The 12,391-nt window shown below is 36.2% G+C and overlaps 1 protein-coding gene across 3 annotated transcripts in view; it reads left to right on the top strand.

Annotated features, from left to right (window-relative positions):
- SLF2 (SMC5-SMC6 complex localization factor 2) overlaps positions 1 to 12,391 on the top strand; it is a 51,205-nt gene that overhangs the window by 37,798 nt on the left and 1,016 nt on the right. For 2 of the 3 annotated variants that reach the window (XM_072805634.1, XM_072805633.1), the window contains exons 18-20: positions 3,120 to 3,206; positions 6,036 to 6,104; positions 8,214 to 11,568. In XM_072805634.1, the coding sequence (XP_072661735.1) occupies positions 3,120 to 3,206; positions 6,036 to 6,104; positions 8,214 to 8,249 (192 nt within the window). In that variant the 3' untranslated portion in view covers positions 8,250 to 11,568. Of the gene's footprint in view, positions 1 to 3,119; positions 3,207 to 6,035; positions 6,105 to 8,213; positions 11,569 to 12,391 lie in introns of those variants that run through there. The other variant, XR_012020704.1, reaches the window with a different exon arrangement.

Raw genomic sequence — 12,391 nt, 5'->3', positions numbered from 1 at the left:
TTATGCATTCATAGATCATTTTGGGATGTTTCTCCATGTCTTCTATATCCTTGAGTAAACTTTGATTTGATATGATTTTTTTTAACTTTATTTTTAACTATATTTATTTTTCTTTAATTTTTTTTTTTTTTATGAGTTTATTCATTTGAAAGAGAGAGGTATGCCTGGGTGGCTCAGCGGTTGAACTTCTGCCTTTGGCTCAGGGCATGATCCCAGGATTCGGGATCGAGTCCCACATCAGGCTTCCTGCAAGGATCCTGCTTCTCTTTCTGGCTGTGTCTCTGCCTCTCTCTCTCTGTGTATCTCTCATGAATAAATATATAAAATATTTTTTTAAAAAAAGAGAGCAGTGGGGAAGGACAGAAGCAGAGGGAAAAAGCAGACTTCCCACTGAGCAGGGAGCCCAGCACAGGGCTTAATTCCAGAACCCTGGGATGAGGACCTGAGCCAAAGGCAGACACCCAACTGATTGAGCTACTCAGGCACCCCTGTATACAGATGGCAAAAAGATACATGAAAAGATGTTTAATACCACTAATAATCTAGGAAATTAAAATCAAAACCACAATGAGATATCTTTTTGCCATCTGTATATCTTCTTTGGAAAAATATCTGTTTAGGTCTTCTGCCCATTTTTTTATTGTAGGGTTTTGTTTGTTTTTTGGTGTTCTTTATATATTTTGGACATTAACCCCTTATCAGATATATCATTTGCAGATATCTTCTCCCATTCAGTAGTTGCCTTTTCATTTTGTTGATGGTTTCCTTCTCTGTGTAGTAGTCTTTGTATTTTTATAAACACCATTGTACATAGAATTTTGTTTGCTCTCCTCTTTTTGTTGTTGTTGTTTATTTATTTAAGTAACTTCTGTACCCAACATGGGACTTGAATTCATAACCCCGAGATCAAGTCACATGCTCCCCTGACTGAGCCTGCCACCTGCCCCTAAAACTGCTCTCCTGATTGGAACCTAATGTAGTCATCTATCTGTTTTACTCTTATGTGGTCTTCACATTCTTTTAAATTGTTTTTCTTTTTTTTTTTTTGGTTAAAGCAATGATTATTGTTTAAAAATTCAATTATTATAGGGGCACCTGGGTGGCTCAGTGGTTAAGCATCTGCCTTTGGCTCAGGTCATGATCCTGGGGTCCTGGGATCAAGTCCCACATCAGGCTCCTTGCAGGGAACCTGCTTCTCCCTTTCTCTATGTCTCTCCCTCTCTCTATCTCTTATGAGTAAAAATATAAAATCTTTTAAAAAAGTTAAAAAAGGGATGCCTGGGTGGCTCAGTGCTTGAGTACCTGCCTTCAGCCCAGGGCATGATCCTGGAGTCCTGGGATTGAGTCCCACATCGGGCTCCCTACATGGAGCCTGCTTCTCTCTCTGCCTATGTCTCTGCTTCTCTCTCTCTCTCTGTCTCTCAAGAATAAACAAATAAACTCTTAAAAAATTTTTTTCAATTATTATAAAACTATATAAAGTAGAAAGTAAAAGACTCCCATGCCCTCCTATAAATTTCTCCATAATTTATGTATATACTAACTTATTACCTTTTTTTTTTTTTTTTTTTTTTTTATTTATTAATGATAGACATAGAAAGAAAGAGAGGGGCAGAGACACAGGCGGAAGGAGAAGCAGGCTCCATGCAGGGAGCCTGACATGGGACTAGATCCCGGGTCTCCAGGATCACGCCCTGGGCCAAAGGCAGGCGCTTAAACCGCTGAGCCACCCAGGGATCCCCCCTAACTTATTACCTTAATGAAAATGGAGTCATACTATTCATATTATTTGCAACTTATCTTTTTTATTGCCATAAGATATTAACACTTCTAATAACTATAGTATTTCAAAATCTTTACCGATGAACATTGTATTATGCTCTTTGTAATTATACACAGACTAACTTGAACATGCTATTTGCATGTCTACCAACCTATATAAGCATTTCTGTAGAAAACTAGAATTGGAATTGCTAGATCATAGGTTGTAAATTTTTCAAGTTTAAATTATTGTAAAATAATGGTTATCACGTTTCCCTTCAAAAAAGTGTCCGTTTATATTCTCACCTTAGTATATTCAACCTTACTATACTGTATATATGACAGTGAATGTTTTGGACAATACACATCTCAAACTTAAGACACTTAATTTCTCAAGAAACTATTTTTAAGGGATCCCTGGGTGGCTCGGTGGTTTGATGCTTGCCTTCGGCCCAGGGCGTGATCCTGGAGTCCCGGGATCAAATCCTGCATCAGGCGCCCTGCGTGGAGCCTGCTTCTCCCTCTGCCTCTCTCTGTGTCTCTCATGAATAAATATATAAAATATTTGTTAAAGGGCAGCCCAGGTGGCTCAGCGGTTTAGTGCTGCCTTCAGCCCAGGGCGTGATCCTGGAGACCCAGGATCAAGTCCCACATCGGCCTCCCTGCATGGAGCCTGCTTCTTCCTCTGCCTGCGTCTCTGCCTCTGTGTGTGTGTGTGTCTCTCATGAATAAATAAATAAAATCTTTAAAAAAAATCTTTATTTAAAAAAAAAACTTTTTAAACCTTGTTTTGTTCATAGAGAAAAAGTAAGCTGTTACTTGAATATTCCGTTAGAGAATATGTTAAAAAAGAAGGAGGAGCACCTGAGTGGCTCAGTCAGCTAAGCTTCTGCCTTTGAGTCAGGTCATGATCCTAGAGTCCTGGGATTAAGCCCCTTGTTAGGCTCCCTGCTCAACAGGGAGTCTGCTTCTACCTCCCTCTGTCCTTCCCTCTCCCCCTGCTTATGCTCTCTTTCTCTCTGAAATAAATAAATAAAATCTTAAAAAGGACTCTTTAAATTTCTGAGCATAAATCACAGTCAGAATTCACATTTTCATTAATGTAGCTTAATATATAACAAAACAACTCTCATGTTTGTATATATTTTTATGTTAATTAGCAGTAAACCTTAACAGTCTTACTGTTGTGGCAGTTACTGTTTTCACTAATAGGACTACTATTACGTTATGGTTAATATCAGAAATCACTAACTAGAGAAAGAGATTTTTAAATGATTGTTAGTTGTTCTAGCAACATCATCTCTGTTAATTTGCAATGCTTCAGAGTTGTTTTCATCCCTCATGTCTGTTTTGCACAGAAACACTTCGTGCATCTCTGTGGGGCTTTGGAAAAGCACGTTAAGTGTGATATTAGAGAAGATGCTAGACTATTCTATAGAACTAAGGTAAGTGTGTTTTTTATAAGAATTGTTAGGTTTTGCTGTTGTTGTTTGGCCATTAATTAATGGAAATTAATATTTGAGAAAGAAGCATATAAGCCTCTCTTTAAAAGAAAATGTAAAAAAAAAAAAGAAAGAAAAAAAAAAAGAAAATGTAAGATGAGAAATATGACTTTTTCCTTTAATAACAAATCAACTGCTAGTAAATACTTCTAGCTAGATTAAAAGTGAAAGTAGGGATGCCTCAAAAAAAAAAAAAAAGAAAGAAAGAAAGTAGGGATGCTTGGGTGGCCCAGTGGTTGAGCGTCTGCCTTTGGTTCAGTGTGACCCTGGAATCCTAAGATTGAGTCCCACATTCGGCTCCCCACAGGGAGCCTGCTTCTCCCTTGGCCTGTGTCTCTGCCTCTCTCTCTCTCTATCTCTCATGAATAAATAAATAAAACATTAAGAATAAAATAAAATAAAAAAAAAAAGGAGAGGCGCCTGGCTGGCTCAGTCAGTAGAGCATGTGACTCTTCATCTTGGGTTCATGAATTCGAGTCCCACATTGGGTGAAGAGATTACTTTAAAAAAAAAAAAAAAGTGAAAGAGAATATATATACAGTGGAATATTACTCAGCCATCAGAAAGAATGAATATCTACATCTACCATTTACATTGATGTGGATGGAACTAGAGGGTATTATGCTGATTGAAATAAGTCAATCAGAGAAAGACAATTATATGGTTTCACTCATAGGTGGAATATAAGAAACAGTAAAAGGGACCATAAGGGAAAGGAGGGAAACTGAGTGGGGAAAAATTAGAGAGGAAGACAAACCAGGAGTCTCCTAACTCTGAGAAACAAACAGGGTTGCCGAAGGGGAGGTGGGTAACTGGCTAATAGGCATTAAGGAGGGCACATGATGAGATGCACTGGATGTTATACTATATGTTGGCAAATTGAATTTAAATAAAAATAAATAAAAAATAATAAAACACTTTCCTAAAGTCAAAAAAGTGAAAGAGAAAAAAAATCTCAAGACAAATACATTTTTCATTTTACTATACTCTCTACTCTAAAACTCCTGACACCTGAAGAGAAAATTCTTCCAGTACTAATAAAACTTACAGTTTCTTTTTTCATGGTACAAAATTAAGATTTTTAGGCTTAAGTTAGTTTTGAGGATTAAAAGCATTGTTTAATTAAATATGTTTTAAAAGTGGTTATAACATTTTGTGATGGTTGAAAACTTGTTTTGTTCATAGAGAAGAAATAAGTTATCTGTTATTCTTTGAATATCCTAATTAGAGAATGCATGAAAGGTTTCTGAGTTCTGCATCACCTAGTCTGAGCTCTATGATAGAAATAATTCAGCAGTAAGTTTACTAAGCTTTTTTTTTTAAAGTTTAGTGTATTCAAAGACCATAGAAAAGCTGAATATGAGTATGGAGTTAGGAAAGCAACTTTAGTATTAATAAAATGATTTTTAACATTTTATCCTAAAACAAACTAAACACTTTTTTTAAAAAACCTTTTCTTTTAAGGATTTTTTTTTTTGATTTTTTAATTCTAAATCATCTTTGAGCATTTGTAGTGTAGAGCTGATTCTTTTTTGGCATTGTGTTTGGATAAGTCATTAAATGAAGTTTCAGCTTTGTAACTTTATATCTTACATTAATTAACTGTAAAGGTTAGTCGTTTCAACAGTGCCCATTTGGATTTAGTATGTGTATATATTTTAGTAGATTTAAGTTAAATACAAAGATGAGCAACTAATGAAGTTGTATCAGATTGCAGATTTTCAGAAAAATGTAGGGGATAGCTCTTTGCCTTAGAGTGGAAACCAGTTTCAGAGAAGCACATTCTTTTGAACATTGACTAGAGTTACTGGCCCGGAGAACTTGGTGGTAGTGGCTACTGCTGACAGACATGCTAAAAGGGGACCACCCAAGGTTTTTGTTTCTTAAAGCTAAGGGCCGGCATAGATTGGTGCCAGAGCTCATCTTACTTAGAGTGTAGAGAGACACAGAGGTCTATGAAAATTGCGTTGGGGATGGTCTGCTGAGGAGTTTCCTCTTCACAACCTGTAATTGAAAAAGATGGTGATTATTTTAGAGAAACTGAATCGGCTGAACTCTAAATGGAGAAAAAAGTAGACCTTTTAATTTACTTTATAACTTCAAAGCAGCTATAAAATTCCTGACTGGTTTAAAACATTTTTCTGAAGCAGTTATGTTTAAGAGCTAATTGAGCATCTCTAGAGTGGTAGGAAATTTTGAGTTTCAGGCAGAGACTCACTAAGCCTTCAATGTAGGAATATACCTATTATTTAAAGACAATTCATAGTACTTTGCAGAAACCTAGAGAGGCAGAAGAGTGAATCTTGGATCTTCTGATAGTGTGGAAAGGAACAAATGACAACTATTTTTGTGGCCTTGAGTCTTTCAAACAGAAATTGGAAAGACAATGAACAGCTAAAGCCTTAGGCCGTATACAAAACCCACACTTCAGCTTCTCTACATGGGTGTTCAAAAGCCAACAAGTTAAAAATACAAGTGTCTTGAAGGTAGGGAAGGAATATGTTTTTTCTGGATGATCTTTAGTAACAAATGGGAAAATAGAGTCCTAAGCATTCAGTAATTTAGATGATGGTGATGGATAAACGTCTTATATTAATCACTGATTTCAAAGTCTCTCCAGAAGATGAGTATTTTCTCTTTCTTGACAAAAATTAAGTTGAATTGTTGAGTGTGGGCCTGTCACAACTACCAGATCTTTTATATCCAGCATTAAATTGATTTTAGTTAAGGATGTTTTGATCTGATCCCTTTCCCCTTTTTGATATTTTTAAGGTAAAAGACTTGGTTGCCAGGATACATGGAAAATGGCAGGAAATAATCCAGAACTGTCGGCCTACTCAGGTGTCATTTTATTAAACAGTTTTATTTATTCTTAGTAGTATTGCTAAATGGTATTTCTTTATACTGTTTGAAAAAAGTATGCAGAGCACTTGCTTCTCCATGTGTTAAGATAAACTGAAAATTCCAGTATAATTGTGTATGTTTTTTCATTTTGGTTTGCTTTATTATTACTTATTTCCAAAGATGGTTGAGCCCGTTTTAAAATGTCACATTGCATCAAATGTAGGTTATTTCATGAGGAGCATTTTTCTAAACGGCTTTATTGAAATAAAATTCACATATCATATTTCACTCATTTAACATGATTTTTAGTATACGCACAGAGTTGTGCAGCCATCACCACCAAATGTTTTAATGTAAAACACTTTGTCACTCCAAAAAGAAATCCCAGAACCCATTAGCAGCCACTGCCCATTCCCCAACCACCTGCATTTCTATCCCCACTCCCTCCAAGCCTATAGGTAACCACTATTCTTTGTGTCTGTATAGATTTGCCTATATAAGTGATACACCATGATTCACTGTGTGGTCTTTTATGACTGGCTTCTTTCACATAATATAATGTTAGGTGAATCCATGTTGTAGCATGTATGTTTTTTCTATTGCCAAATAATATTCCATTGTATGAATATATCTTATTTGATTTATCCACTTATTAGATGGACATTTGAGTAGGCTTCTCCTTCCTGGCTGTCCAAATAATGCTTTCATGAACAGCTCTGCATAGGTTTTAGTGTGAACATATGTTTTCAAATGAAAATACTTTGGGTATATGCCTGGGAGTGGAATTGCTGGGTCATGTGGTAATTAAATGTTTTGAGGAATTGGTCAGACTCTTTTCCAAAAGGCTGCACTATTTTATACTCCCACCAGAATGTATAAGATTTCTAAATTATCCACATTCTTGCTAACACCTGTTATTATCCATGTTTTTTATTATAGCTCTAGTAAGGGGTTGGTAGTAGGATATCATTGTGCTTCTAATTCACATTTCCCTAATGACTAATGATGTTGAGCATCTTTTCATATGCTTGCTGTCCATTGTCCATTCATGTAGCTTCTTTGGAGAAATGTCTATTGAAACCCTTGGCTCATTTTTTAATTGGGTTTTCTATCTTTTTATTATTGAATTGTAAGAATTCTCCATTTGTTCCAAATACAGGTCCCTTGTTAGGTATATAATTTGCAAATATATTCTCCAATTCTGTGTGTTGTCTTTTCATTGACTTGATGGTATCATTTGTAGAACAAAAGTTTTTAACTGTGATAAAGTCCAGTTTTATTTATTATTTTTCCTTTTGTTAGGCATTTGGTATCATATCTAAAGGGACTTTTAAGAGAGGCATTGTTTAAGCACCTGGTATTACATTGCCATATATAAATTTGCCTTTTACAAACTGATATGTTATTGTCTAAATTATGCTTCTCAAATTTTAATGTGCATATAGGCATCAATTTGTTGAAATGCAGATTTTGATTCGATAGAGCTGGAGTGGGACCTGAGAGATGCTGCATTCCTAACAGGTTCTCAAACTGATGGCAGTGCTGCTGGTCCAAGGGCCATGATTTCAGTAGATAGGACCTAGAAGTTGCTTTATAGTTTATGTCAAAGCCACAGGAACACTAAAGATTAATTAGAAAAATTAATCTCAACTATTTTATATTTTGACTCTTCTGCTGTTATTGCCCTTCATAAATGCCTGCTCTTTGAGAGAGAAGCCTCTTAGAAATCTTAGTGTTTTGTTGTTGTTTCAGTTTCTAATCTCAGTAGATCTTGTTTTAGCCTGGCCATCTTTGCTGATGTGATATTAAAAGAATTTAATACTAAAACTTTTCTATTAGCTTAATTTTACATAATCTTCTTAAATATGATCCTCCACATGTGTGTGTTGATGAGGAAAACATCTTGCACTTATTTTGTACTTTTTTTTAATTGTTAGACCACAAAATGTGAAAACAATCCAATTACCATAAATTTTCAGAGAAATGTATGATATAAAGATTTATTACTTCCTTTATCAAAACCCTGTTTGATGATTAGTAGTTTTATAAGGATTAATTCATAATCCAACTTTCCTTTATCCTGTTTTTTCCCCTTCCCTTTTCTAGGGGCAGCTTCATGACTTCTGGGTACCAGATTCTTAACGGGAGTTGAAGCAGCGAAAATATGAACCAAGAGAAATTCAATAAGACCTTTTCCTAGAAGAGTAGAAAGAATGCTGTGAACTCCAATGGAATGCTAAGAAAATGTGCTACAAATGTGCCACTTGAATATCTAGTATGAAGCTGGTAATGAAGAAATTGCCGTTTCTGAAGCAGATAGAAAACATGATCTGCTTTATTTTAAGGCAACTGGCCTTTTAAAAAAGAGCAGAATCCTATAACAAGAGGGGAGGGGTAGAAGCAGCTAATAGTTGCATGTCTAACCTGCCCCTATTAACTCCTCTTGTTAAACTGTAAGCCAGTTATCCTATTTTTTTTTCCAGTTGTATTTATGGCACTTGGATAATCACAGGAAATATGTAGGAAGGGGTTTGGACCAACTTAAGTAGTTGGACATGGAAATCAAGACCAAGTTCCAGTTGGTTTTAATTTTCCCCTTGGTTATTTTAGGACTCAAAAAACTTAGAACTGAGTTTAATAACAAAGAATAAATCTCTTCTGTAACTCCTATAAACTACAGAGAGGTTTCAATCCATACATTTTCCTTCACTATTCAAGATACAAACCTGTTAGTTTTTTTGTTGTAGTTGTTAGGTTTTTAAAATACGTTTAAACAGTTAAGAAACAGAAATTTCTTATATTGTCAGATCCCCTTAAGGGGAAGAGGTTAAGCTATAAAATAGTGTCTCTGTTTTTATGCCAAAACATTCATATGCAGTTTGTTTTGGATTCTTTTTAAATGTATATATATATATTTTAAATACTGGTTAAATCTTAGAATCTTGGCTAAATCTTAGAATCCTGGCCCTTGGTTAGCCATATTACAGAAGTCTAGTATAGAAGCTTAAAGATCTGGACAAGTTTCCAAAAACCTTATATAAGCTTGGCAGAGACCTGGATGGTGTTTATTCTTTGGGACATTGCACGCGCGCATATGTGTGTGTGTGTGTGTGTGTGTGCACGCACGTGTGTGCGCTTGTATTTTAAAGTTGTTGCACTTGAAAACCACAGCTGCTCTAAATATTCTTAAACACTGGAAAGCCATCCTTGGGTTTAAATGGTAAAGGGTTAGTAGAAGTGCACATGCTGGTCTTAGCCCAAGGGCCCTTTAAAGCCTTTGGTAGTAATAGACTCTTACTAGCTAACTGAAAAATTCTTTTGTTGACTGAGTGTATCTTTTTCGGGGGTGGGGGGGCTATTTCTTGACTGAGAATGTCAACTTTTTTTTTTCTTTCAATATTGACTTGGATAACACTACTTTCCTGAGTATTCTGATGTCTCCAGTTGTGGGGGGTGGGGGGATGGTGGAGAAGATGGGAATTGGGCTGGGGTTCATGGTTTAAGAGGGGAGAAAACAAGTTTTGAAAAATAGCTTTCTACCTCTAAATTGAGGCTTAGAAGTAAAAAGCATTTTATTTTAAATTTATCATTTACAATAATATAAGTAACTTTTGAGCCCATGTCAAGCATTGAGCAGTTAGAGATTTTATAGGGAAGACAAGTAAATCCGATTCCCAAGAACCCCGGTTGAATGAGGCCCCAAGAGTCAGAGCAACAAAAGTTTTATTCTGTGTTGAGTTTACTGGTAAGAATATTATTATCTTGATACTACCTCTCAAGGGTATTATTAGAAAATGCCACTTATGGTTAATGAGATAGATACAGAGAGTTCTATTTGACAGAAGCTTGAAACTCTGGCATCTATCTGCCCAACAATGGGGGCTTTCACTCTTTGTAATTTAATACTTTGTAGATACATTATTTGTGTGTAATTTTATAAGTGTTCATATTTTTCTCATTTTGCATTGTGTAAAGTGTACAAAATCTCAAAGTATAAAATACTGCTTATATTGCTTGTAATTACAGCGTGTAAATATTTTCTAATCGTGTACATTGACGGGGGACAAGTGGGTTATTCAGGTTTTTTTTTTAAGTGACCCTTTTGTATTGCAGTTTCAACAGATAACTGCTCATCAAATTTAAAACCACTTTGATACATTTTTATTTAGCAGTTCCAATAAGAAAAGTCTCTATTTTTAATTGTCTTTCTTCATTAGAGAAAAATACTTCATCTGTCCCTTTAAAAATGGCCAGACATCAGTTTGGGCCCTTTGTATTTATGACTCTGGTAGATGTCTCCATCTCCAGGTCACATTCTGGTCAGTATTTGCATTGGGTTCTCATACAAATTCTGTGATTCTCTTTTAGCACAAGTAGCCCATGACTTTCTCCCAAATCAAGTATTACCCTTCTTCCTCTTGAGTCCCCATGTTTTGTCTCCCTCCTGCTGTTATTGCCTAGCTAATGGGTTAGTAGCAGGGGGAGAAAATGTTCATTGCACAGAGAATGTCAGGCCACTTTTGGGACTTGGCAAACAAAGCTTGCACTGAGTGGTGGTGTGTTTGGCAGTATTACTGTGCCAAAAATAACCTTGTCTAATTTTCTGGATATGTATGTCAAACTTATTACCCTTATTGCAAGCGAAAATTAAGGTACTTGTGTTTATTATGCTTTTGTGTGTAACTGTTGGCCTTTTCTAAACTGCTTTTCTTGTTCTCGGAAAATAGAATTCTATTAGTTATATCATGTTAGTGAAGAGGCTCTCCATGCACAAAATGCATCTATGTAGCAGTAAAGTAACAGCATTTGTACATTTCCTGTCTGTCTTCTGATGGCAATGGTGCCTTTGTCACCTTTTGGAAGGTTGGCATTTTTGTTTTGTTTTGTTTTGTTTTGTTTTGTTTTGAAGTACAAATAATAGCTTGCTTTTGACTTCACAAAAATCTCCCCACATGTAAAAAAGAGAAAAAGACGTGTTGTCATCCAGGCTCAGTTAGGAGCATTTGCCTTTTTATTTCTGTGCAAACAAGTATAGTTGGTGGGGACTGGCCAGTAATAATGCGTGGAGTCTTTAAACCAAGGGTAATTTTTAAATTTAAAAATAAAAAATTTAAGAGGTGACCCAGTAACAAGTGACTGAGTTGGAAAATTAGAGAAGAGACTGTCCTGGTTTGTCTCTAAGGAGGCAAGATTAGGGTACCAGTGGCTGGGCACATAGAGCATGATCTGTGGCTATTTCTACTCATTAACAGTGTTGGTGCACCTCATTATCTGTGCATTTGTTTTCCCTGGGCAGTCTTGTCAGCCAGTTAATCCACCAGCTCATAGGCAGTTTACAGTAAATGCAGATTTCTTTTCTCTTTCCTTTTTTTTAAAAAAAAGATTTTTTATTTACTACATCTTGTTTAAAGTCCCATGAATGTATGCGTGTGTTATTAAAAATGCTTTTTCTCAGTTTAAATATGTGTTTGGTAATATTTGTTTGGGAGTAGGGGATGGTTAAGTATCTGGATACTTAACTATCCCAATAGACTGTCCCATCTATTTCTCTGTCCCATCCCCTAGTTTCTAAATTGATCTTTTTTTTCCCTCTTGCTTTGGATTCTCTGGTCTGTTTTTTTGGCTTGTATTTCTAGAATACATAAAGTTGTGAATGTATACAGTTCACTTTTACATGATCCACTTGATAATTTGCTGCATACTTTGTGGTCAGCAATTCAGTAATCTCATTCTTATATTACCTCATTCATTCAGTTGATTCAACTAATGCGTACCTACTACATGCTAGGCACTCTTTTAAGGATTCAGTGGTGAACGACACAAACAGGGCTCTGATGAAGCATACCTTTTGGTATCCAGGTGAATATATTTCGTAATTAGCCAAAGAGGACTAGAAAGGAATCCCTTTGGCGTGACTCCCTTGGTCTAGAGCCCAGGTCAAAAAAAGGGGGAAACCATACAATGCAGAGGCAGGGCTCAGGACCACCTCCAACCTGTCAGGCAGATACAGCTGTGCATATACCAGTTGAGGGGAGACACAGGTTGACAGCTCCTCACAGAAGAAACTATTATGAGCTCATAGGAGGGCTAGGCATGATTGCCAGAGGCCTCAGGTTCTAGAACCATGCCAGTAATTCTCCCTTCTGACAGGCTGGTTTGGAGAAGACCACTTGTGAGCATTTTTCTGACAGTGGCATAGAGGAGTGGTGGGGGAGTAACAGCCAGACAAAACCAAAAACATTGCCTTTAGGACTGGGATGCTGGCAGCATAGCCTTGTGCAAGT

This window comes from Canis lupus, chromosome 29, assembly GCF_048164855.1.
Source record: "Canis lupus baileyi chromosome 29, mCanLup2.hap1, whole genome shotgun sequence".
Classification (NCBI taxonomy): domain Eukaryota; kingdom Metazoa; phylum Chordata; class Mammalia; order Carnivora; family Canidae; genus Canis; species Canis lupus.
The sequence above is the reverse complement of the archived record's forward strand: the minus strand, read 5'-3'. Positions and strand labels throughout refer to the sequence as shown.